This window comes from Polistes dominula, unplaced genomic scaffold (assembly GCF_049000335.1).
Source record: "Polistes dominula isolate Pdom_NZ unplaced genomic scaffold, Pdom_raw_medaka contig_83, whole genome shotgun sequence".
Classification (NCBI taxonomy): Eukaryota; Metazoa; Arthropoda; class Insecta; order Hymenoptera; family Vespidae; genus Polistes; species Polistes dominula.
In genome coordinates this window covers 331,830-357,643 of record NW_028301032.1, presented here as the reverse complement: position 1 = coordinate 357,643, position 25,814 = coordinate 331,830, and the positions used below count along the sequence as shown (strand labels likewise).

At 29.9% G+C, this 25,814-nt stretch overlaps 1 protein-coding gene and 2 long non-coding RNA genes across 8 annotated transcripts; 1 reads left to right on the top strand and 2 right to left on the bottom strand.

Moving 5' to 3' along the window:
* Nucleotides 1-1,921: 1,921 nt before the first annotated feature.
* Nucleotides 1,922-16,921, bottom strand: LOC149031876 (uncharacterized). 2 transcript variants are annotated; one of them, XR_016177186.1, is made up of 6 exons: nucleotides 16,904-16,921; nucleotides 15,454-16,296; nucleotides 7,860-7,983; nucleotides 3,885-4,876; nucleotides 3,147-3,292; nucleotides 1,922-3,045 (listed from the first exon to the last, which is right to left on the bottom strand). It is a non-coding gene; the product is annotated as an uncharacterized LOC149031876 (long non-coding RNA). The 2 variants fall into 2 exon arrangements; XR_016177185.1 differs by lacking the exons at nucleotides 7,860-7,983; nucleotides 15,454-16,296; nucleotides 16,904-16,921 and having other exon boundaries at nucleotides 1,927-3,045; nucleotides 3,885-6,340.
* Nucleotides 16,292-25,814, top strand: LOC107071084 (growth arrest-specific protein 1). Of its 5 annotated transcripts, XM_015329781.2 has the most exons (5): nucleotides 22,601-22,712; nucleotides 23,218-23,479; nucleotides 23,566-23,777; nucleotides 23,870-24,174; nucleotides 24,254-25,814. In XM_015329781.2, exons 1-5 carry the CDS (start codon nucleotides 22,660-22,662, stop codon nucleotides 24,256-24,258), a joined length of 837 nt encoding a protein of 278 aa, XP_015185267.1. In that variant the 5' UTR covers nucleotides 22,601-22,659; the 3' UTR covers nucleotides 24,259-25,814. The 5 variants fall into 5 exon arrangements, with proteins under 5 accessions (XP_015185268.1, XP_089030514.1, XP_015185267.1 ...); XM_015329782.2 differs by lacking the exon at nucleotides 22,601-22,712 and adding an exon at nucleotides 16,292-19,072 and having other exon boundaries at nucleotides 23,870-25,814; XM_089174388.1 differs by lacking the exon at nucleotides 22,601-22,712 and adding an exon at nucleotides 21,504-22,013 and having other exon boundaries at nucleotides 23,870-25,814.
* Nucleotides 18,999-22,484, bottom strand: LOC149031875 (uncharacterized). The gene is made up of 2 exons (XR_016177184.1): nucleotides 22,351-22,484; nucleotides 18,999-21,041 (listed from the first exon to the last, which is right to left on the bottom strand). It is a non-coding gene; the product is annotated as an uncharacterized LOC149031875 (long non-coding RNA).

The following is a 25,814-nucleotide window of genomic DNA, read 5'->3' as shown; positions in this document are numbered from 1 at the left end:
CGTTTTGCGGTGGTGATGCTGATGCTGGCCCGCATTGCTTCGTCAAATAATGCGTTGGGGTGCTTGAGAAGAGTTCGAGTGAAGAAGAAAAAGATGAACGAAGAGAAGGAAAGAAAACAGAAGCAAAGGAGCGTCAAAGAAGCGACTCTCCCTTTCTCTCTCTCTTTCTATCGGCAGAAATTAAGTTGTTAAGATGCTGCCTCGGGCGTAGCCAAGCCAAAGAGAACATCGTGAAAGTAATGGCGGTTCGTGGTTGTGCTGTGCCTTCATATCTCTGTTGTCCTGTATCCTAGTGTGCGTAGACAATTTTTTTATTCGAGGCTAGCAAGGTCAAGTACCAACTTATATACGTCGCACGTTCTAACGTTTCGCGATATTAACTTTTCTATCTAACTATTGGATTGTTACGAAAGTAATTTCGTTTTTTTTCTGATACAATAAAGGCATTAGTTAATGCAAACCGATAAATAACAACATGTGAGATCGGTGAGATGTTAAATTTATCAAATTTAACAGATTATGTCCACTTGAAAGGCCTAGGTTTAAACTCGAAGCGAAAATTGTCTTCATTTTCACAAAAAGCAAACGAAACTACTTTCCGAATAACCCAATATTTAATAAAAGCTTATTTTTCTGACGAATTTGTTTAATTATTATATTCCCGGAGGTCCATCATTTCGTAAAAGTATTTCCTCTGAAAATGATAAAAGAGACAAACCCATTATATTATCTTTTTTTTTTTTTTCAGAGAAAGACACAAATTTTTGTAATGAGCTAATCTTTTCCAGCGTAGTCTTTCGAAGGCCGCCGACATTTCTATGATTTTTATTTCGAAATATATCTTACAACGAATTCTAGAAGATTATTTTTATTCGATTGCCAATACGTTTGAAAAAATCTAGGTGGAATTAACCTGTGTGGCGTAGCGGGGCAAGGAGAGAGAGGGAGGAGAACCGTGAAGAAAAAGGTTCCAAGCGAGAAGAAAGATCGTTCAAGATAAATAATGCGGTTTGATGAATGCTTTACACAGAGAGACAGATACATCTTAATTATGTTGAAAAGGTATCATAAATAGAATACGTCATCGCGTTCGCATTTGGTATTATCGATAAAAAATAACAAGCTTTTAAATTTGAAAGGATGTCCTAAAAAAAGATTTATCTGGATAAAAGTTCACTGTATGTAAAGGAAAAAGTGTTTACGCGCCAATGATCAGCAAGAAGAACGATGATCACGGTTGAACGAATGAGAATCGAGTAGAATTGGAGACACCTGCGCGAATAATCAGGTGAGTTTTCTGTCAGGTAACTTCGCATTACCAACAATAATTGACCACGACTATTGGCAGTTTTATAGAAAACAAATGTATTTGTTAATACATTTGCGGCCGGCATATTTTTTCCATTTATTATACTAAGTACCGGCAAAAATAATAAAAATTTTGAAAAAACCAGAATTTTTACATATATTCTATATATAAATATATATAAATATAAGTTTAAATTATTTAAATTTATATTTAAATATTATATTTAATATTAAATATAATATATAAAAATATAATATATATATATTTATTTATTTAATATTTATTATTTTATTTTAATTTATTTATAATATATAATATATAGTATATAATATTTAAATATTATATTTAAATAATAAAATATAATAATATAATAAAATAAAATTATTTGAGAATACTATATTTAAATATTATATTTAATATTATACATATATTAAAATAATATAATAATATAATAATATATAATATATATTTAATTATATTACAGTATATATATATATATATATATATATATATATATATATATATATATATATATATATATATATATATATATATATATATATATATAAAATACTAGTAAAGTAATAATAAAATAATAATAAATAATAATAATAATTATAAAATAATATAAATTAATATAATATATAATATATACATTTATTTGTATTAAATTTTTAAAATGTAAAATGATGTGAATCACGTCAGTGGTAACCAGGAATAGAACTCGAAAAGACGTGAATTCACATCAGCGGTTGCGAATGTGTTAATAACAAAAAAAATAATTCGTTGAATAAAAAGGAATATTTGTAACTAAATTTAAAAAATACTATCTGTAAGAAAATAATATTAATTTAACGGAATGAATAGTTATTTCTAAACTTCCGGCATGTACATAAGCTGCCGCGATATAGCAAAACCTAACCACAGCAACAGCATCTCGTTACTCTAAGGTAGAACGATCTTGAAAGAGTAATATAAACATCGTGATAAATTCCGTACATTAATCATAATGAGATCTAGTCCAACGACAACTGGAAGGCGTCATAAATTTATTAAAAACCCGCATCATGTACACCAATTGAGAATGGGGGGAGGAGGAGGAGGGGGGGGGAGGTGGTCAATTATGTTTAACAAACGAATTCTGTTTAATAAAACGAATGGGATACTTCCTAAACTTGATCTTGATTAAATCTTTCATGATTGGTAATATTTTTCAATTGTATTAACGTTAGAAGAATATAATACTACTACTAACAAAGGTCGAGGATAAAAAAAAAGAGATGTAAGGAGAATAAGAAGGCAGGAGAGGAGGAGGGTAAGGAAAAGGTCGAAAGAGCTCGTACGTGTACCGATCGAAGAAGAAAAAGAAGAAGAAAAAGAAGAAGAAGAAGAAGAGGAGGAGGAGGAATGGCGCGAGAAGAGGGCTGCCGAATAAAAAATGCAGATTCTGCTGATACATACTGGGTGGAGGGTGGGGGGTTTGGGGGGACTGTATGGTAGAAGAGTACACGAGTAGCGGCGCCGATATCTCGATTCGAGAATCTCCACGAGAACGACTTACTCCTTGTCGTCCTTTTTTTTTTTCCTTGTCCCTCCATATATAAACGTGTGTTGTATATATTCGTGTAAGTAGTACCTACATATATCTCCTATATATGTATATATATGTGTGTGTACACGTATGGGTGCTTGGTCAAGTCCTCGTCCCTGTATATTTGCCGTAAAGAGGCGAAACCCTGAAAGAGAGAAAGGGAGAGAGACTTATGTCGGGTGGCAGAGCAAAATGTAAGAGAGAGAAAAAGTAAAAAAAGAAAAAGGAAAGGAGAACTGTTCTCACCGCATGTGTTAAGCAGCGGTGTCGGCGGCATCGTCGTCTCGATTGGACGCGGATCCTGTTTACTCTTAGCCACTATTCCTTGTTTACGATATCCTTACTACAAAACGCGAATACAAAACCGACGAATCTTTCGTGTCCAAACACTCCTGCAAAAGAGAAAATCATTTAATTTATTACAAATAAAAATATTGTATTTGTTCATTTTGTATCATTTAACAATTTGTACAACGAGTTATAATTCTTTGCTATATAGGATCTCAAATTGTAAAAAAAGCTCAATGGGGTTACTTTTAAGCAAAGTTAGACTATTGATAATTACGATAAAAATGACTACGAATGATTTGACGTTTTTTCGTTTGATGTTTTAATCGTAACAACAACAGCAATAACAAAAAGAACTCAATGCCTGCGCCTTTGGTTCGTAGCCGCGAAACTTGTCACGAAATAAACTACCTTCCCTCGACAAAGCGCCAAATAAGAGTAACAAAACGGGGCTAAATCAGACATTCAAAATGGCCGTCCAGCACCGGCCGGGACCGTAGGTGTTGAAAAGGCCCCCGAAGGCCTTTAAGCTGTGGAATATCCATCCTTGCCGTGCTAAATCTCGCGTGAATACCAGCTTTAGTATCCGCACGAAGGGCTGGTAATAAAAAAAAAAAAAAAAAGAAAGAAAAAAGATGAGAAAGAAGGAGAGGGGGAGGAGAGAAAAAAGAAGACAAATAAAGAGAGCAAAAGAACCTGAAGAATCGAAGATGGAGACGTCAAATCCCTTCTCTCTCTCCTCCAACCTCCACCTTTTACATTTTCATGCTACGTCGCTGGCTTTAGTTACTGCTGCTGTTGCTGCTGCTGCTGATGCTGAAACGCTGATGCCTATTTCAAAGCTTTTCTAGTTCCTAAAGAAAAGATCGTCATTTTTTTTTTCTTTTCTTTTTCTGTCCCTTCCAGATCCGCTTTTTTTACTTCTCATAATGCTGGCCGGTCCTCAAAGGGACCCTCTTCCTTATTTCCTTTAAGAACGTTTCTATTCTATTGCTGTAAGAAAAGACGAAGGTTAGAAAAATATCATGACGTAAATGAAAGGAACGAATAAAATGAATTATTATTAATCTTTCAATGGACCGTGTCCGTATTCCTTGAAAACCATTTCTAAGGATAATTCTTCCACGCTTCTGTGTGTAACGAAGCAAATCCTTGAATGAAAGAGAACAACGTTTAAGATTTATAATAAGATCAATTATAAATATTACATTAAGAAAGATGACTGATTAAAGATTATCTTGAAAAAAGATGTACCTATATGTAATACTCGCTGACAGTTAAGGGGGAAAATCAAATAAATAAATAAAAAAAAGGGGAAGAAAAGGTGTTGACGAGTGGTCTCGCATCACACATGTTCCCTTTTCGAATGTACCTTTCAAAATGAGGATCGTTGCGATGATCCTTGTCATAGTCATCTTACTCGTCGTCAGCAACGAACGAATTATCTTCTTCGCAGAACTCCTCGCAGCATGCAATCGGATCCTTGGTCCTTTTCTTTCGATGCTCGCAAAACGTTAAAGTCAGAGACGCATAAAGGACGAGACTTCCTCGAGTACAATGACTGCTGTTGCTTCTTCTTCGTTCATTCCTATAGCGTCGTTTAACGCTCTCACCGTTTCATAATCCTTTCGGCCTCATCGTCTTGGTTCGTTCTGCGCCATTAAAAGGATTGCCATCTCTTTTGCTTCCTTTTTCAACAAAACAAAATTTTACGGACGACAATTTGTTGTTACGTATTACGTTTATTATTTGAGTCAAAATAATGACAATACCTTTTGATGGTGTTTCCTTTCTCTCTCTTCTCGTTTTTCCAAAAATCACGTACACGTGTTTTCTTATTTTTAATACTAGATATACCAGACCAGTCATTTTAACTCATTCGCGATCGCAGACGTGATTCATGTCATATTTTACATTTTAATATAATTTAATAAAAATAAATTTATATATTATATTAATTTATATTAATTTATAATTATTATTATTTATATTATTATTTTTTATTATTATTTTATTATTACTTTATTAGTATTTTATATATATAGGTATGGGCTGATTATTTTGAAAGTGACCCATCTCCATTTATGTTCGAATCGAGATATTGAAGGGTTTGCGTTTCAATGCAATGAAAAATATACGTACAAGGTACTAACGAGTTATACTGTTAAAGTGTATCTAAAGGCTTTAAATTTATATTTCCTATTAAAATAGTGGCAATTATTAAGCGAATAATATGCATTTTCTAACCACGAATGGTGGAGTTTTAGGCCATTGTCAAAAGCAACAATTTCATTTATTATAAAATTTCGAAGGGACCTAACTTCATTCAACATAATTTAAGATGCTTCAAATTGAAAAAAACAATACTGAATTTATTTTACATATCTTTAAAACACTTCAGAAACATAATTTATGCGATTGAAAACATTTTTTAACTACATAATGTACAAAATTACAAAATAACCTACAAAACAATTTACTACTCATATACATTTTGTGTGTGTGAAAGGGATTTGAAGAAATTATGATGTTCCGGTGATATATAATCGTAATAGGTCAATTACGTCCTTGAATTTTGCTGTTGTAATTTGTCTGATATTTTTATATAGTGGTGTCAATACAATATTTTCGAACTTTTTTGGTCTACACCGACGTGGTAATAAATTCAGGACTTTCAAATTTTCATTCTCATTCATTGATGTCTTATAAAAAATTTGATACGGTTTATTTCTATAAAAACGCATCAGACATATTTTTAACCACTTTATTGATTCTTCATCAGAATTCTTGACCCTTTTCAAAATTGCGTCTTCTAATAATTTTGTTCTACAAAATCTTTTTATCTCATTTTATTTACAATAAAGTATTATCATATTTACTTGGAATATAAGCAACCTCAAATGCTTTATTGATACATAACATGAAGTTGTACAATAACCACGTGCAATCGGAAAATAATACTTGACAAATGGAGTTAGGCCACTTTGAAAATAAACTTTTCATCATTCCGTTGATCGGCAAATTTTCTTGCAACAAAATTTTCATGATTTTAATTATATTTGTAACAAATTGCTTCAGAATGAAAAGATCATGTAAAAATGTAACTATTACGGTAGCTAATTTGATTTTTTTGGAAATTGGAGTTAGGCCACTTTCAAAATAAACGGCCCATATATCAAATTTATATTTAATTTTATTTAAATATAATATTTAAATATTATATACTATAATATAATTAAATATTATATATTATATATTATATATTATATATTATTATATTATTTTAATATATATAATATTAAACATAATATTTGAATATAATATTCAAATAATTATATTTTATTATATTTAAATATAAATTTAAATAATTTAAACTTATATTTATATATTTATATATAGAATATATGTAAAAATTATTGTTTTTTCAAAATTTCATTATTTTTGCCGGTACTTAGTATAATAATCGGAAAAAATATACCAGTCGCGAATATGTTAATTCAAAATTTCTACTTCATGTAAAATTTGAGTTCTGTAAATAATTAAGCGTTTTGTTATTTAAAAATATCTATAAATCTATTTATTTATTAAAATTATTATTGTTAAATATTTTTTGTTATTTTTTAAGAGTAAATAAAGACTGGAAGCCTCAAAAAGCACTTTTTTTTATATACCAGTCATTTTGACTAGTGTGGTAGAAATAGGTATATTGAAAATGGTGGTATATCTAGTGTTAATGTTTTAAATCACACGGGGGCACAATGATAACATAATACATCATTTTCAAAAAGAAAATTACAGAAATCTTTGTCAATTGTTAAGAAAGTTATCAAATGGAATATAATAATTATAAAATAATAAAGCTAGAAAAGAGATAAAAATATAGTTGAACGATCGAAGTCGGGTATAATACTGCTATAGTAATATCAGGGAGAATAATAATGAATTGTATATGCACATATTCCTTCTCTTTCTTCCTTTATTTCCTACTTTAGAGATTAATGTCAAATTATATCATGGAATAAGGCAAAATTGTGAAGTAACACGATACAGAGAACGTTGCATGATAAATAACTGGACATAAATGATAACAACGTTCGTGTTGTTTCTTTTGAGAAGAATTCTACAGATAGAAAAATAACAAGGAGGAATAAAAAGAGAAAATGACGTGGGATGTAAAATTCAAATGATAGATCATGTTTCTTAATAATTTATTATCAGAGAAAGAGAGAGAGAACACATAGTAATTAAAAATTAACACTAGATATACCAGACCAGTCATTTTGACTAGTAAGGCCATTTTAATTCAAAATGTCTACTTCATGTAACATCTGATTTCTGTAAATAATTAAGCGTTTTGTTATTTAAAAATATCTATAAATCCATTTATCTATTAAAATTATTATTAATAAACATTTTTTGTTATTTTTGAAGAGTAAATAAAGACTGGAAGCCTCAAAAAGCATTTTTTATTTTATACACAAGTTATTTTGACTAGTGTGGTAGAAATAGATATATACGTAAAATGGAAGTATATCTAGTGTTAATAATTTATTATCAGAAAGAGAGGGAACACATATTAATTAAGAATTAAGAAGAAAAATAAAATGGAGAATGTGTTCTATGATAAAAATTGAAAATCAAAAAAGGTATAATAATTAATTATAAAAGTACCTATAAGTATTTTGTTGTTGATCAAATTTTATTATTCAGATTACAACAATCGAGATTTCTCTCATTGCGAGAAGAAGATAGGCTCCACAGGTGTTTTCGATGACACAGTCAGAGATATGTGTTACTATCGAAACAAAAGATACGATACGATGCATACAATTAGGAATATTCGAATAGATGAGTTTGGTTACAAATGAATGTATGTGTGTATGTGTATATGTGTCAGACTAAAGGAAGAAACAAAGTGTTCTCTAACGAAATCGATCAGTCATTTTGACTAGTAAGGCCATTTTAATTCAAAATGTCTACTTCATGTAACATCTGATTTCTGTAAATAATTAAGCGTTTTGTTATTTAAAAATATCTATAAATCCATTTATCTATCAAAATTATTATTAATAAATATTTTTTGTTATTTTTTAAGAGTAAATAAAGATTGGAAGCCTCAAAAAGCACTTTTTTCTACACACCAGTCATTTTGACTAGTGTGGTAAAAATAGGTATACTAAAAATGATGGTATATCTAGTGTTAAAAATGTTACCGAGTTGGATCTCGTGTTGTAAATAATATCTCTTCCTGTACGATAATGATCTTTCGTAGATCCAACAATGAACTTTTACTATTTACAACCAAAAAATGACTGGGGTAGTTGACATATTTACGAGGGGGAAAAAAATGTTAAGACTTTAAAGTTCTTGAGTTCCAAGAAAACTCGTTACTCCTACGTTGAAAAGAAAAAATGAAGAGGAAGAAGAGGAAGAGGAAAAAGAAGAAGAAGAAGAAGAAGAAGAAGAAGAAAAAAAAAGATCTTTTCGTGCCTTCTCGGATTTCATATTTTCGTAAAAGAAAAATAATCTGACAGTTGAAAAAAGAAAAAAAAAGAAAAAGACAAGAGCACCGATTATACGTGAGGCGTGTTCATTAAGTTGTTAAAGCATAACACCTTCAATCAAAGAAAATTGTTCGGTAAACATGAAATGCTTCTTTCTTCTGGATCGTGTTGGAGGATCAAAAGAAAAAAAGTCTTCCGAGAAAGGAGAAAAAAAGAAAAGGACGACGTGAAAATGTGTAGTATTTAAGAAAGAAATTTCTTTTTCTTTTGATTATCCGAAAAATCGAGAATCGATTTGAAGAAGGCAATTACGAAATAATAATAAAAAAAAAGAGATTTACAGTAATCTCTTTTATCATTTATTTCTAATTGTGAAGAAACAACAACTATTGGTATTTGTTATTTCAATTGGATATATGAAAAAAGAAAGGTTGGTAGTTGTCCGATGACACGTATGTAAAAGAAAACGTTAAAATTGCGTGTGCGTGTACGTGTGCGTGTGTGTGCGTGTGCGTGTAAGTTCGACGGTGATCATCGAGGCAATAACGAGCGGCGACTTTGCTAGCCGTATCTCTTGACGTCTTAATGAAGCAATCACGAGGGTTCTCGAGAGGATATCTCGAGATGGTCCACTGAGGAAGGAAGGGGCATGGAAGTTTAACCGGGGTGGGAGGAAAAGAGGGCCTTCTGCCGACTAACGATCGAGCTGAACTTTAAAGAGAAAGGGAATCGAGATCTTCTCTTTCGACGATGTTGTTGTTGTATTGCGTTCTTTCTCTTTCCCTTTCCCTTCCCCTTATTCCAGCCAACTATTATTTCTTTTTCTTTTTCTTTTCTTCTTCTTTTTCCTCGGATGGAGAACACGCCGCGAGAAGGCAGGCAGGCGTCGATGGGGCGTGCCTTCGAAAGATTTTAGGTTCAACGATTCTTTAGGTACAAAGAAGAAGGATTTATATATTTTTTTTCTCTCTCTCTCTTTTCTTTTTTTTTTATCAAATTCTTTTGATATATTGGGTTAGCAAGAAAGTAATTTCGGTTATCTAGTGTTGAAATAAAACTCAATTGTTTATTTTTACGTTTATTTAAAATTATACGGAATTTGTTTGTCTAGCAACCTAAAAGTGTCAACTACCAAACCTCAAAAGACAAAAATTCTAACATTAACACTATATATATATATCAGACTGGTCCGGCCATTTTAATTCAAAATTTCTACTTCATGTAACATTTGATTTCTGTAAATAATTTTAAAATGTCTATAAATCCATTTATCTATTAAAATTATTATTGTTAATAATTTATTATTGTTAATTTTTTGTTATTTTGTAAAAGTAAATAAAGACTGGAAGCCTCAAAAATCATTTTTTTATACACCAATCATTTTGACTAGTGTGATAGAAATAGGTATACTCAAAATGGTGGTATATCTAGTGTGAGAAAAAAACAATAGAGGTAAATATACGTTTTTTTTTTCTTAAGAATCACAGTAGAACTTTGATAACTTGGCAGAGTATTATTTTTAAACATTTTTTGATATTTTTTAAAAATAAATAAAGACTGTAAACCTCAAAAAGCATTTTTTGTATACACCAATCATTTTGACTAGTTTGGTAGAAATAGGTATACTCAAAATGGTGGTATATCTAGAGTTAAATAATTTTATAAAATGCAAATTTTACTTTTTCTTTTTTTCACTAATTTCAAAAATTTATTCCGTGACATTATGTTTTTATAAACAAATGATCCTATCAATGATCCTGTTAATTAAACACAAATATTTTTTAACACTAGATATACCAGATCAGTCATTTTGACTAGTAAGGCCATTTTAATTCAAAATGTCTACTTCATGTAACATCTGATTTCTATAAATAAGTAAGCGTTTTGTTATTTTAAAATGTTTATAAATGCATTTACCTATTAAAATTATTATTGTTAAACATTTTTTGTTATTTCGTAAAAGTAAATAAAGACTGGAAGCCTTAAAATGCATTTTTTTGTATACTCCAGTCATTTTGACTAGTGTGGTAGAAGTAGGTATACTGAAAATGATGGTATATTTAGTGTTAACATAAGAATAAGGAAACAAACATAACGCTATCTATTAGTGCAAACCGAAATTACTTTCTTGCCAACCCAATATATAAAGAAATACTTGTGACGAGTTAACAGAAAAGATTAGATAGTCATTGATAAATTATTTTCTAAATATATTCATATTGAACAAATTGTCGATGGAATGATCAACGATTTAAAATAATGTTTCGTAATATCGACGAAAACGAAACTACAAATTTATTATTTTATTAAAAGTATTTTTTATATATATACTTTTTCCGAGAAATAGAATTATTGGAAGATTTTGGTTGTGTGCACCCCGCAGAGAGATTCGTTTGACAGGAATTAAGGTACACGTTTAAGAACTCCCGTCGTGTTACAACATTTGTCAGAAGGTGTTCCTTGTTTAATACCAGTTTTCTCCCTTCTTCTATTGGGTTGTCCTAAAAGTTTGTGCCGATTTTGTCGAAGATGGAAGATGCAACCCATTTAAGTTTTTTATTGTTATATATTATTATATTGTTTTTATAATTATATATATATATATATATATATATATATATATATATATATATTAATTTATTAATATTATATTAATAATTGATAATGGTGGTAATAATAATTAATAATAATATAATAAATATATGAGGCATTTCACGTCAAATCGACTATTTTTGACCCCGACCTCTTTCGATTTGGCTGAAAGATTTTCATTCTATTCTACCTTATGAAAAAAAGTTATCAGAATTTTTTCAAATTTGTTATCAAACCCAAAAAAAATTATTAATTTTTGAAAAAATTTGCTCTTTTTTTATGGCTATAACTTCTTCGAAATTCAACCTATTGGGACATATCTTTTTTTTAATTTTTGTTTTTAAATGTACTATTCAGAAAACAATACAAAAAATTTTAAGATGATAATCTCCCCTAAATTTTCGCATTTTTCATTTTTTTTTATTTTCTAAAAAAAAACTTTCACTAATTCTGCGATTATCCCCACCAATCCCAGAGTGGGCCGAGTTAGTTTCCTATTTTTTTTTATTTAATTGAAAAAAAAATTTTCAAAATTTTTGATTTATTTTCTTTTTAAATTAAATTAATGCAATTAAACAATTTAACAGTATTATATACTTAATTTATAGTCTCAAAAAACAAAGTTAAAAAAAAAAAATTTCAAATTTTGAAAATTGAAAAATTTTTTTTTTAATCAAATAAAAAAAATAAAAAACTAACTCGGCCCACTCTGGGACTGGCGGGGATAATCGCAGAATTAATCAAAGTTTTTTTTTAGAAAATAAAAAAAAAATGAAAAATGGCGAATTTCGAGAAAATAAGGATTTTTCTCAAAAAATGCGAAAATTTCATGGATTTTATAATTTAACTTTTCGGATATACCCTACGAACTTTTCGAAAATACCCTACGAAATTTTCAGAATTAACCTATATATATATATATATATATATAGGTTATGTATAATATATAGATATATAGATATATATGTATATATATAGATTTTGTTATGTAGAATCACTCTCTTTTCGCTTGTACCACCAGTTACAGATTACCCTGTATATAAATATATTTATATATACATCAATTATATATTTTATTTATTTATAAAACTAGTATATACTATATATACAGTATTTTAATTATATATTTAAATTATATATTTTCATAAATTATTTTTAATAAAAAATTTAATTAAAAATAAATATATAATTAATATATATATATATAAATATTTCTTCTGTGCACGTTTTTGTAATTGAACTCCTCCTAAACGGCTTGACCGATTTTAATGAAATTTTTTGTGTGTCTTCAGGTGAATTCGATAATGGTTTAGCGTTACAATTCTGTCCAATTTAAGTTGTTTATTTAATTAATTTTTTATTTATAAATTGTTATGCGAAAAATTTATAGGTTGAAGTTAGTCGATATTTTTTGTTGGTATTATACTTTTTGATATATTCAATATATTTCTCTTATTGTTTTCTTCGTGTTATTATTGTGTTACAAAAAATCGTCTGCTAATTAAAATATTACATTAAGATCTAATTAGTGTTTGAAGAAGTTACTCAATTGACACTGTTGTCAAGATTTAGAAAATCCGTGCTTTTCTCACGGCCAAGTATATGTTGCGTGTTCCAGGGTTGGAAAACCATCGAATTTGTTTGTGTATACTCCTGAAGGATCAACCGAAAATATTGTACATCCAATGGCATTACGATAAAGTAAGTTTTTGTTTCAACTTTTTCAACTTTTATTAAAATAAGTTTAAGTGAATAATAATTAGACTTCATTGAACAGTTTAAAATTATATTAAATGAACGTATCAATCTGTTTCTAAAGAAGTTTTCACAACAAAAAAGCCACAGCAACGCGTGGCCGTGGCACCCCTAGTAATATATATATATATATATATAAATAATGTGTGTGCTTATACTATCAAGCGTAAATTAGAAAATGTTATATGTGATATTGTTTAACTAAATAACGTTATTTCACTGTTGAAAATTTTTCTAAAGTTTATTAATGTTATTTCAATGTACTTATATTTTCTTAGTTATATTAGTTATTATCTTATCTTATTATCTTTGTTATATTTTCTTAGTTTTAAGTATTAATAATTTAAGTTATGTACCAGCCTATGTACAGGTAACTATGTTTACCTCTTCTAGGATTTACTATGTAGTAACTTTTGTTATTATTATGTAAATTTTTCTTTTCTGGTATAAATAAATAAATAAATAAATAAATAAATATTATAATATATAATATTAATAATTATGTATATATAATAATAATAAAAACAATGTAATAATATAAAATAATAAATAATAAATATAATAATATAATATAACTTTAAAATTTCGTGCTTCCACAACTTTTCAGGTTTTTTTAGCAAAAGAACTTTAATGCCATCTATCAAAAATCGGCACGAACTTTCCGGACAATCCAATATATTATTTTTTTATGTTATAAAATATCCCCTTAAATTGAATTGAACAAATTGTATTGATAGTTTTTCTGTTGAAATGGATTTATTGATACATTCAACCATAGTTTTCTACAAATTTTCTTTTTATACTTATTTGCATTGGTTTCTTACCGGGTACCCTTTTCCTGAAAAAAAGATTTAAAAAAGAAACAAAAAAAGATAATACCTTTATACAAGGCTATTATTAACATAGATAAAATCTGTTAAACTCGTAGAATCACAAAAGGTAAAAGAACATTCTTTCATTTTTTTTTACATCTTGATAATACAAAGATCCTAAAATATATTATCCTTTTTTTTTCTTTGTATTCTTCTTCCTTTTAACTAAGTTTCCCTTTTTCACATTTTATCCTTCTTCGTCGGCTTTTTGAAACGTTTCAAAGAAAATTATCATCGTAAAACGATCACGATTGGTATCGTTGAAAGGTTCAAAAGGTTTGTATGGCATTTTCAAAGGAAAAATATTCTTTTACAATAAATATCACTACTTCAATAACTATTACATTAACACTAAACGTATCATTTCCTACAATTTATAAAAAAAAAAAAAAAAAAAAAAAAAACAAGTAAGATTTTGTGTTCAATCAATTTCAAGGTACGAAGAATGAAGAAGAAGAAAAAATAAAAATGAAATAAATTTCTATGAAAGGAAGAAGAATGGCGCCTAAAGATTCTCTCGTGTGATTTTGCAATAGACACGAACGTACGTAATGCACGCATATGCATATGTTACTCGGATGGGAAAACACCCACGGAATGCCGATCGTTCGTTCGATGTCAGCGCCTATTTAACTTTGTTAGGGTCGTACGCATAACAAGCAGTTTAGAAGAGAATACCAATGAGAAGAAACTCTTTTTACGACGAAGTAACTTAAACGATGTTTGAAGAATAACGAAATAAATCGAAATTTTCGAGAATTCGTCTAAGGTCTGCATCATCGGATTCAATGGTTTTTTTTTTCTTTTTTTTTTCTATTAATTTATTTAGGAAATATTCATTTTAAAAAACTTACGCGAACTTTTCATTCACCGAAATATAATATCTTTGATGATATGCATATTGAGATAAGACACGTTGTCGAATAGTAAGAGATATTATTCAAGGATATAAAATACAAATCATGATAAGAGATTTTGTTCATCTCGTGTGTAAAGATTTACGATGATATACGACGATGACGAGGATCGTATTGCGAATTTTAAATCGATTACTAACCGTTTACTAGATAAAGTACAAGTATTTGATTGTGAGATAAATCACGTTGACTATTGAATCGGTTAGTATTTCTTTTTAAAGTGAATCATTTTTAGTCGATGGTAACGATCAAATATGATGAAACGATATGAAAATGAGAAGAAGAAAGAGTAAGATAAAAACTACATGATAATAAAAAGTTATAGCGTGTGTGTGTGTGTGTGTGTGTGTGTGTGTGTGTGTGTGTGTGTGTGTGTGTGCATATGTATTTTGATCAATAATTGTTTATAAAAAAATGGCTGAGGATGTGACAAATTTTTTTCAAAGTATATATATAGTATATTATATTACAAAGTATTTATATTTGGGAAACATTTAAGTATATTACAAAGTATATATATTAGTATATTATATACTATATATAGTATATTTACCTAAAATAATTGTTATTTAATTAATATACTTTAGATAATTGTTAATTAATCGAAAGGAATGTGTATTGTTACCTAAAAGCTCGAATTTTATGATTGGAGTATCATCTTCCTTGATATTCACCTTCAGACTGGCGCGTTGTTCTCTGTCAAAATTCCTTTATTCAATGTTGTCTATATGACTTTTCGAATGTCGCGCATGTGTGCAACGGTAATAATATTTCTAATAAAGAGTATTTAACATTAAAACGTTATAATTTTAGTATTTTTTGCATTCTAATGTAATTATTTTATCACACCTGCGCAGTGATGACTTCGAGGGTTAAACTGTTTTGTAATGCAAGTAGGGTGTATTAGAATATTAAAATAATTGTTAATAATGAATGTGTATTGTTGTTTAACACTAGAAAGACCGAAACTTTGTATATACCTATATTGCCCAAAGCAGTCAAAATGACTGCATTGTAAAAGAATAACTAACATGTAAAGAAATTTATTTAAAAAATTTATTTTTAATATTTTTTTTATATTATTTACAATTATAAAACGGGTTATTAATAAATATTAACAATAACAACAATTTATTTCACTTGGAATAACAATATAATATATACATTATTATCTGTACATTTTATGCAAATAAAAATGGAAATTTTTTTATGTGTACATCTTTCGCAAACATACTTTTGACATGTTTCACATATATTATTTGTTTTGTTGTTGTTATGGCAAAGTTGTACTTGACAAATTTTGAGTTTGTTAGAATGGGTTGCATTTGATGATTTTGCAGCTCTGTATTCGGTGGAAAGCTGTTCTGCTAATTAAAACAAGAACACTTTTCGTTGTACTTGTCACTGTACTTATCATTGTACACTGTCGTTTCTTTGTAAAGGATCCAAGCATTTATAGCAGCCAAATCTAAAATATTGAAAAATATTTGGAGAGGCCATCTACGAGAACTAGCTTTTACTGTATGTTTTCTGGCCATTTGATCCGCCATATCAACTCCAAATTTTGTGCTGTTATAAAATTGAATAGATTTCGGTAACATTTTTTAATTACTTTTATCAATTTTCATAAATTTATGCTTAGAACTTAGAACAACTACTCTTTTATTTGGTTTGCTTTTATATATTGTAAGAACACAATTTTTTGATTTACATAGCAAAGTAGAAAAATGAGGCATGTTATCCTTCGTTTGTTTGGCTGCTTTTGGTAGTTCTCTTTTGTTTCCTTTAATAGTTCCAATAAGAGTTTTTTTTTTTTGACCAATAATTTCGTTTTGGCTAATTTTGACATGCTAGTAAAAAAGTTATCGGTTGTAATATTTCTTCCATAGCTTGTATATGGCTCGACAAGTTTCAGAACAACGTGTTCATTTAGAAGCATTAACGATGGTCGTTGTTCATCTTTTCCTAAATAAGGAAAACCATTCAAAACATATTTGCTACTGACATCTGATGTAAGCCAGAATTTGATGGCAAATTTGTTGGGTTTATTAGACATATACTGTGTAAATTTGCACCTGGCTTTTGAAGGAAATAATTGCTCGTCAAATCTTATTTTTTACCCTGGTTGATAGCAAGTTTGACTGTTTTCAATGAACTTATCCCATATTTCCGAAACCAAGGCAAATTTATTTGTTTGTAGGCGCCTACTTCTTTCAGTTCTTTTGTCTAAACGAATTAATCTTAGGATTTGCATGAACTTTTCTCTGGTCATAGTTTTTCTAAAAAATTCGGAACCACACTATGCTGACCAAAAATAACTCAATTTAATAATAAGAGTCACTTGATTATTTTCAATTTCCAAAGCAGTCAAAACGATTGCTATTGGGCAATGTAAGTATAACACACATATATATATATACCGGAAATGAAGGAGAGAGGGAGATGACTAAAATTATTAATAAACGCATTTATATGTTGTATAAAAAATCAACACAATTCTAAAAAATTGTATCATTATATACATCATTTTTTTCTAATTGAAACTAGACAGCAGTCAAAATGACTTCCTTGGGCAATCTGGTGATAATATTCTTAATAAAGAGTACTTAACATTAAAACGTTCTAATTTTAATATTTTTTTCATTCTAATGTAATTATTTTATAACACCTGTGCAGTGATGACTTCGAGGGTAAAGTTTGCCTGTAATATAAGTAGAATACATTAGTGCAATAAAATAATTGTTCCTTTATCCCTTCCCGAAGAGATAAAAAATGTTAAAATCAGAACGTTTTAATCCTTAATTTTTGTAATTAGTCCGGTACATAGATCATGTATTTTTAAATAACACATGTGGAGACGAAAATGTTAATATTTAAATTTCACTTCAAACAAGGATATTGTTTGAGTTTCGGCTTAAGAAGCGCGTGCCAGGTTACCACGTGTTATAGTTTGCTTAGATTACCTGGGCCAAAGACCTATCACTTTCAGTGTTCCTTACTCTCTGTCCAAGTTTCTTACCTAAAGTTTACTTTGCTTTCCTTCTTCACTTGGGACCATTGTCCTGGCGAAGGCCCTAACGCTTTACTAAAAAGAGATAGAACGGTTTACCGTGGTTCTCAAACTGTAACCATTGTTATTCCAATACTTTATAATTATATATCCTCGATAAATATTTGATTCTTTAACTGATATATTAATCACATATTACTTTATAATTTTTATTTCATTTTTTTTTCTTCAGATCGATAAAATTTCATTTCTATTTTTCATCTATTTCATTTGCAACAAAATCCAATAAGTTTTACGAATTTGTTGAAATGTATAATTTATAATAATATAAATTATAAGAAAACGCAGTTTATAACGATGTATAATACATTAAAAAACAAAAACAAACAAAAAAACAGATATACTTAGAACTCTGAAAAGATCTTAGTTGAGAATCACAGGACCCCTCTAAGGCCCCGTTGAGCATCACCAATAAGAGAAACAGAGAGAGGGAGAAAGAGAGAGAGACACGAGTAGTAGAAGTAAAGTAGGGGTGGAGATAAATGTAGAAGAAGAAGAAGAAGAAGAAGGAGGATAGAAAGCATGCTGAATGAGACAGGAATAAAGGTAGAGGGGTAGAGTGGCCCAGTGTCGGTGATGTCGGTGAGGGAAAATGAAGGTAGTGTTGGAAGCAGGCTGGTGTCTCAATCAGCCAAGAACCGCAGGTTGGGGTGCCCTGGACCCCTGTGGGTGGAGGATAGAGTGGGGAGAAGGGCGGAGTACGAGGCCTTCGGCTTCGAACCCGTCACAACTCAATCTAGTAACTCTGAGGCTGCGGCCGTGTGCGAACGTCTCCTGATTTATCAATATTTTTTTTCTCCTTATTTTTGTTTCTTATATCACCCCACTACCCTCTACCCTTCTTTTCGTTTCCCTATATATAGAATGGATACATGAATATCTGTTTACTTTTTTTTTTTTTCTTAGTGTTGATTAATTAATTAAACGTATAAATTGAACGTTAAAACGAAAGTAAGGAAGAGGAAGAGGAAGAGGAAGTGGAAGAGGAAGAGAAGGAAGAAAATAAAGTCAAAGGATGGGGAACGATGGAACAAGATAGTTTAGTCAAATTGTTACGATTTAAACGGGAATAATAACAAACGAAATAAATTTCTAAGAAATAGTGTCAAAGTGTTGTATCGAGAGGAACACGATGTGATTAATCGTGTATTTATTCTGGAAAGAATATGCAAAGGTACGTTGTTAATTTGATATATATATAAATACATAAGTAAGTTTTGCAAATAATAAATGTTGAAAGATAGATCGATCGTTTCTCTGACACATCTATATTTTTCTATATTATTAGTATAATGATTGATTTATTGGATACTTGAAACACTTAAATATTATGTTCAGTCAATGATGATGGACCAGTTGCGTGTTTCTCTCGATTCTTTTTATGAGATTATTTTGAAAAAATTACACCGATCACGATTCAAATAAAAATCTGTTATTTCGTATGCATTTTGATTGCATTCGATTTAATAAGGATGCCCGTTTCAAATCTTGCCGCGTGTTGATATATTTACGAGCGAGATAAATCGAAAGATATTCGATACACATTATCTGTATCTTTGATATCGCTGTATCTTTGTACAAATTTGTTTAGCAGAAAAGATTGAAAAAAAAAAAAAAAAACAATTGTTGGATATAATTGAATGAAATAATAAATGAAGATTGTTATAACAGTTATTTCAGTATATCGTTCCTTTTTTTGCAAATGTTTCTATTAAATAAATATAATTTAGATATTGCAACTTTATACTATACGTTTTGATAATTATCTATACGATGTTATCTTATCACGTATAATAAAGCGTGAATAACGCATAAGAGTTACGAGCAAATGATAAAGGAGAGTTTCGTAAACCGGATCTCGGTAGGCGTTCGTTCGAACTACTTTCAAATCGAACTTATCGCGTCATCGTCCTCTTTTAAATGCGAACGAGTTTCACCTATATGAAGATAATATTATGCAAATATTTCCTTTCTAATCTAATATTAATATATTTGATATAATAAAGTAAGTTTTAATTGCATGAACAATTTAGAAAATTACCTGCAATCTGAAAGTACTTTAAATGCGAACACCAGTTACACTAATATGAAAATAATATTATACAAATATAATATTTCATTTGATTTGATAAAGTAGTTTAATAAGGATTAAACAAGTGATAGAAAGAGTACGATGACTTGTCCCTTTCACTCTGATGGTGAGCATGAACAATGCAGAAAATCACCTGCCCCTAAGAGTACGTTCATCGTCCTTTCTCCCTACGTGTAAACACACGTATGCACACGTGCGCACGCGATCTTCCTTCTTCCTTCCTTCCTTCCTTCCTTCCGTTCTTTCTTTTAAGTAGTTGGAAGATGAAATTGCCAGTGTTTGCTCATTAGCGCGAAAGACACTTTTCTGCCATAGATTTATGTTCGTTCCTGTGCTAATGAACTCGCATGGCATTGGACTCGATCGTGACTCGAACGGCAAACCTTCTTCCTTAACAATCAACGATGATCATTCATAGTATTTTTGTTTGTGTATCATCGTGTAAAAACCTTCAACTAGATAAAAATAATAAGTATCATTTATGAAGACATAGAAGCTCAATTTAACTATTTCTTTGAATGAACTAGGAAGATTCGCTTTGACTGTACCAGTCTCCTCTACCTTTCCTTTCTCTTTATCTCTGATTGCCAGCAACTTTTAGAACAACTAGTAGAACAAGATGCTAGTTTTTCTAGTTAAAAAGTTAAATATGCAGCCTGGGATGCATCCCCTTGCTGGATATTCCTTTTAGAGTATAAAAAAGGAAAGAAAAGTATGACAAAAACGTGTCGTGACTATTAGAGAGTCGGATTTAAACGGGGCCTAACAGATCACGTTAACTGTCACGATTCTCCTACCCGGAAGCTACTAATACGATACTCGATCATCACGATATATTCTTTTCTAACTATGAATTCTACCATTCGAGTTACGAACTATATCTTTATAAAAGGGAAGGAAGTATTTCAAGTTGGTGATCACTGAGGGGGCTGGCCATCTGTCCCTCGTTGCCACGTCTGGTAATGTCTTGGTGGTCCATTTTGGGGCTGTTGTATACTCAGAATGAGGGCCTGGTTACGTTGTTCCTGGGCCTACTCACTGCACATTGTACCTAAATTGTTCCCCCCATAGTTGTTTTAGTACTTGCAAACTTAATTACTTTTTTTTTTATTTCTATTATTTAATATAAGATAAATCATTACAATAACTAGAAAGAATTGATTATCATTTGCATCGAGTATAGGTAAAGGATGCATATGTTGGTAATGGGATGATTGAACGGGAATGTAAACAAACAAAGAGAATATATAAACTTGTCGGTTCGCAAAGTTTAAAGTCCTTTTTCGAATTCGTTGCATAATAACAACTTCCGTTTCGTACGATAGTAGTTTACACTCAAACTTGTGTATCTTAACGAGAGAACCTCGAGAAGTAATCGTTTGGTAAATATTAGTTCGTCGTATAAACGAAACCCTCTTGACGAGTAGCTGCTTCTTCGATGCACCTGATCGAAACACAAACAGAAGTAACCTTTTTTTTTTATATATATATATGTATATTCTCCTTTTCTTTTTAGTTTTTCAGTCTTCTTCTTGTATGAAAGATTTTCGAGAACGTGCTTGGGGCTTAATCTTTTTCTAATTCTGGCCACCAGCCAGAGTTGAAATCCGTTATGTATGTCACGTGTTCTAAGATTCTCGAATGCTGTTCCTCCTTGGAAGATTCAAGAAAGAGTCCAAGTAAAGGAGTATTTTTAGTTACAAATATAATTATTTTTTATTATCCGAAATACGAAATAGAATAAGTAGAATAAGAAGCTAATCGCGTATGTTATGTTACTCGTTGTCATTTTTTTTTTATTTCTATTTCATTAGTATTTTTTATTAATTTTTGTTTCTAAGAAACGAAAGTAGTATCCGGATCAATAAACCATAGGTTGGTTGGTTAGTTGGTTAAAGGATCTTTAAACCGTTAGATACTTTGGATCACCCTGGTGCAAGTGTATCACGATGTTTCAAGCACGACAAGAGAATGATGAGACGAAAAAGAAATAAAATAAAGAAAGAGAAGAATAAGAGAAAGAGTAAGAGAGAAATCAGTTTCTTCGAATGGATTCGGAACAAAGAGCTTCGTTGTCCATTTTCTTGAATACGTTCGGAACGTATAATAAAATTAATTATGGTTATATTATAGAGATTTTTTTACCTCATGACTACACGTGTTTCTAATTTATCTCGTCTTTTTTTTTTTTCTTTAAACATCTTATTACGAGTCTTGTTAAATAGGGTTTCCTTGTATCGTAATTAATGAAGAATTCTCGCTATGTTAATTAATAAATCAATTGAGAATGAACAGGTGGCAGATGGTTATAGAATCGTTTTCTATGATTAAACGTGTAAATAGATATTATGATCACATACCTGATGATAAATAGTTGACGAATGTTGAAAATCCCATAGCTCGTCGTTGTTGTCGTCGTCGTCGTCGTTTCCCTTTGACACGACAAAGAAGAAAAAAATGTCGGCGCGTAAATTTGCATTCCGCGACATTCTTAAAATAAACCAAGTTAGCTAGCTAGCTAACTTTTCTTCACTCTGCTATGTCACTCGAATGAGAATCTCGTTAGAACTTTTTATCAGGCAAATTATGTTACATATACACGTACAAAAATTGAAAATTATGTAACAGGACTATTATCAACGATTCAGCTAACGCATAAAGTGAAAGAGATGGAGATAAACATAAATATATTTAACTTTCACTCTGATAATACGAACCGCTCGTAAGTTTTCCACCCACTCGTATATTCTAGGTACTGAAGAAATTGTATTTTCTCGGGTTAGACAGATACAAGACTATCAAACACCTACGTGAAAACGTTGTTGGTTTTTTTTTTCCTTATTGTCCCAAGAAACTAGGTAGATATCAAGTTCTAGATCTAATGTCATTTTTTAATACACAAAAAAGGAGAAATCTTAACAACTAGAGTATAAGTTTAAAATCAATTATTTAATTTATATTTAAAAATAATATTTATAAATTAACTCAACTTAGGTTCCTCGTTGGAGGAGCTCGTACGTACGTACGAGGGGACTTGTTTTCTCGCACGCAACGGAAGAACCTACTTAAGCGTCTTTTGTATTCCATACTTGAAACTACCAACTGAAAATACACTCTAATACATAATAAACTCTAAAGAGAAATTAGTATTGTATTATTTACAATTATCGACGGTGATGTAAAACAAAAAGGAAAGAATAAAAAAAAGAATCTGATGTGTTGTTTAGGATGTCTCGTGGCGTGTATCGGTCGGACGTTGTCCTAGTCTCGATGATGCTTTTAACGATGATGTTCACCTATACAAAATCCACGTCAATATCTTGCGAGGATGCAAGACTTAGGTGTGCTTATAGAATTGGATGTGGTATGGCACTTCAACACTATGTCACCGGTTGTGCATCCGTTTTGCAAGGTGACAAATGTTCCGAGTCATGTCAGCACGCCCTAATTGCTCTGACCAGTACCGATGAAGGAAAGGAACTCATGATGGTATATAATTATATCATTCGCAATGATCAACGTGTATATATGCTCACATAATTATGACAAGTAATCATAGAAATTTATTTTGACAGTGTCAATGTACACCAGACGACGAGTTCTGTCAACAATCGAAACAAAAAGTTGAAAATTGTAGATCTTCGGTGACGACTGCTATGAACAAGACAAGGGTATCCTGTAGGATAGCAACTTGGATATGTAACGCAGATGCATTATGTCAAACGGCATTATCTTATTATAATAAATTTTGTAAGAGCATGTTCCATGGGAAGAAATGTACTCATCGGTAAGTATCGTATATATATATATTTTTTTTTTCTTTTATAAAAGATATTATTGAAATTTGTTAATATTTGTTCTTTCTTTTTTTTTCCATAGATGTAGAAATTCGTTAAACATACTAAGGCGACAAGAAAAAGCAGCTAAATTAACTACTTGTCTTTGCGATGGATCTGAGGAATACGATTGCAAGGGAATTCATCATAACATGAATACACTATGTTTCGGAAAAATTCATCATGATTATCAGCAAGCTAAAAAGGACGTTGACGATACTAGGACGAATGATATTCTTCGTATTGAAACAAACGTTTATGGGAATGATGCAACAACTGTTCAGTTATTTGTCAATAGGACAATATTGACGATATCCATCATTTGGATACTTCTTTTTTCGAGGCTAGGTAATATCTATGCTCACACAATTCATTGAATTATTATCAATTTATTGTAACATCTTTTTTTTTATTTGTTTATTTGTAGACTGACAAGGAAATCAAGTGCCAAGAAAAAAGAAATGTCCAAATAAAAGTACAGTATTTCCGCGAGTGTAACGACCAAAGAGCATTTATTTTTTACAAATGTTTAAAAATAAGCAGCGCCGAACTACGAACGAAAAGAAGAGGAACGTCAGAGAGAGAGAAAAAAAAGGGCTGGCGAGTATCCTTGAGAACCCTTATCGAAGACTGCGTTTTTTATGCGTTAAAGACTTTTTTTTATTTTTTTTTGTTTTGTTCATTTTTTCCCCGTGTTCCAAAAGAAAGAAAAGAAAAGCAAAAAAAAAAAAAACTTTCTGCAAACTGAGAATTATGCAAGAAGAACGTTTTGCGTTTGTACATTGACTATGTATTATAGAAATTAACAGATAGGGAATAATTGTTTTTAATTGTTGTTTTATAGGTATTATTATTATTATTAATATTATTATTTTAATTTATGACAAAAGGGTACGAAAAGCATTTTCCTAATTTAACTCGTTTTCTTTTCATTCCTCCGGTGCATATTTTTCTTACCGATGACGTATGTATAAGATAATATGTATGACGAGTGTGTGTACACTCGTGTTTTAATCAAAATAATCGTCTGTTTATGAAATGGGTACGTTTATTATATGAAAGTAATCTTAAGTTACCAAACTATCAAATGCATTTGAAAATCATCATCAAATTTGACGTATACAAAATTTTATTAACACATTCGCGGCCGACATATTTTTTCCTTTTTTAATATTGAGTACCGACAAAAAAATAATGAATTATTTAAATTTATATTTAAATAATAAAATATAATTATTTGAATATTATATATTGAAATAATTAAATATAAATTTAATATATAAAATTAATATAAATATACAAATATAAATTTTATATATATATATATAAATTAATTTTTATAAAATTTTTAAAATTTAAAATGACGTAAATCACGTCAGCGGTAATTAGGAATAAAACTTGAAAAGATGTGAATTCACATTAGCGGTCGCGAATGTGTTAAGTTAAAAAAATATAAACGTTTCTTTTAAAAAAAAATAAAAACTACAAGAAAAAAGAAAATTTGTAACGGGCGACGAAAGGTACAACACGATTATTGTAAATTATTCATTATCTATTGTAAGTTTATTTTTTTTTTAATTATTATACGATTATCGTATTGATATATATATATTTTTTTTTCCAACCAACGAACAACGAAGAGTATTTAATTTAAATAAACATATTTTTTATCATGCGTGCATTAAAAATGAGTTGCTTGAATGAATTGAATGAAAGATAAGCAGAAAGGCAGTGGTAGGCAAGAAAGAAAAAAAGAGAAAGTAGATAACAAGCCAGGTAGGGGGATATGTAAGCGAGGGTACAAAATAAAAGTATCAAAAGGGCCACTCGTATATCGGACAGGTGCACGGATCAAGAAGATTATTATCTAATGATCACTCAGCTCGCTCTGTAAAACTAAAGATTGATCAAGAATAATTTTAATAATGCTGCAACATTCGAGATTAACAATTCTTTTTACCAAATCAAAGAAGAAGAGAAGAAGAAGA

Coding starts and splice junctions, on each gene's coding strand:
- LOC107071084 (XM_015329780.2), top strand. CDS start 22,660: ATGGAGATAAACATAAATATATTTAACTTTCACTCTGATAATACGAAC. Junction 22,713..23,217: donor TCTGATAATACGAACCGCTC/GTAAGTTTTCCA, acceptor TGTGTTGTTTAG/GATGTCTCGTGGCGTGTATC. Junction 23,480..23,565: donor AAGGAAAGGAACTCATGATG/GTATATAATTAT, acceptor TTATTTTGACAG/TGTCAATGTACACCAGACGA.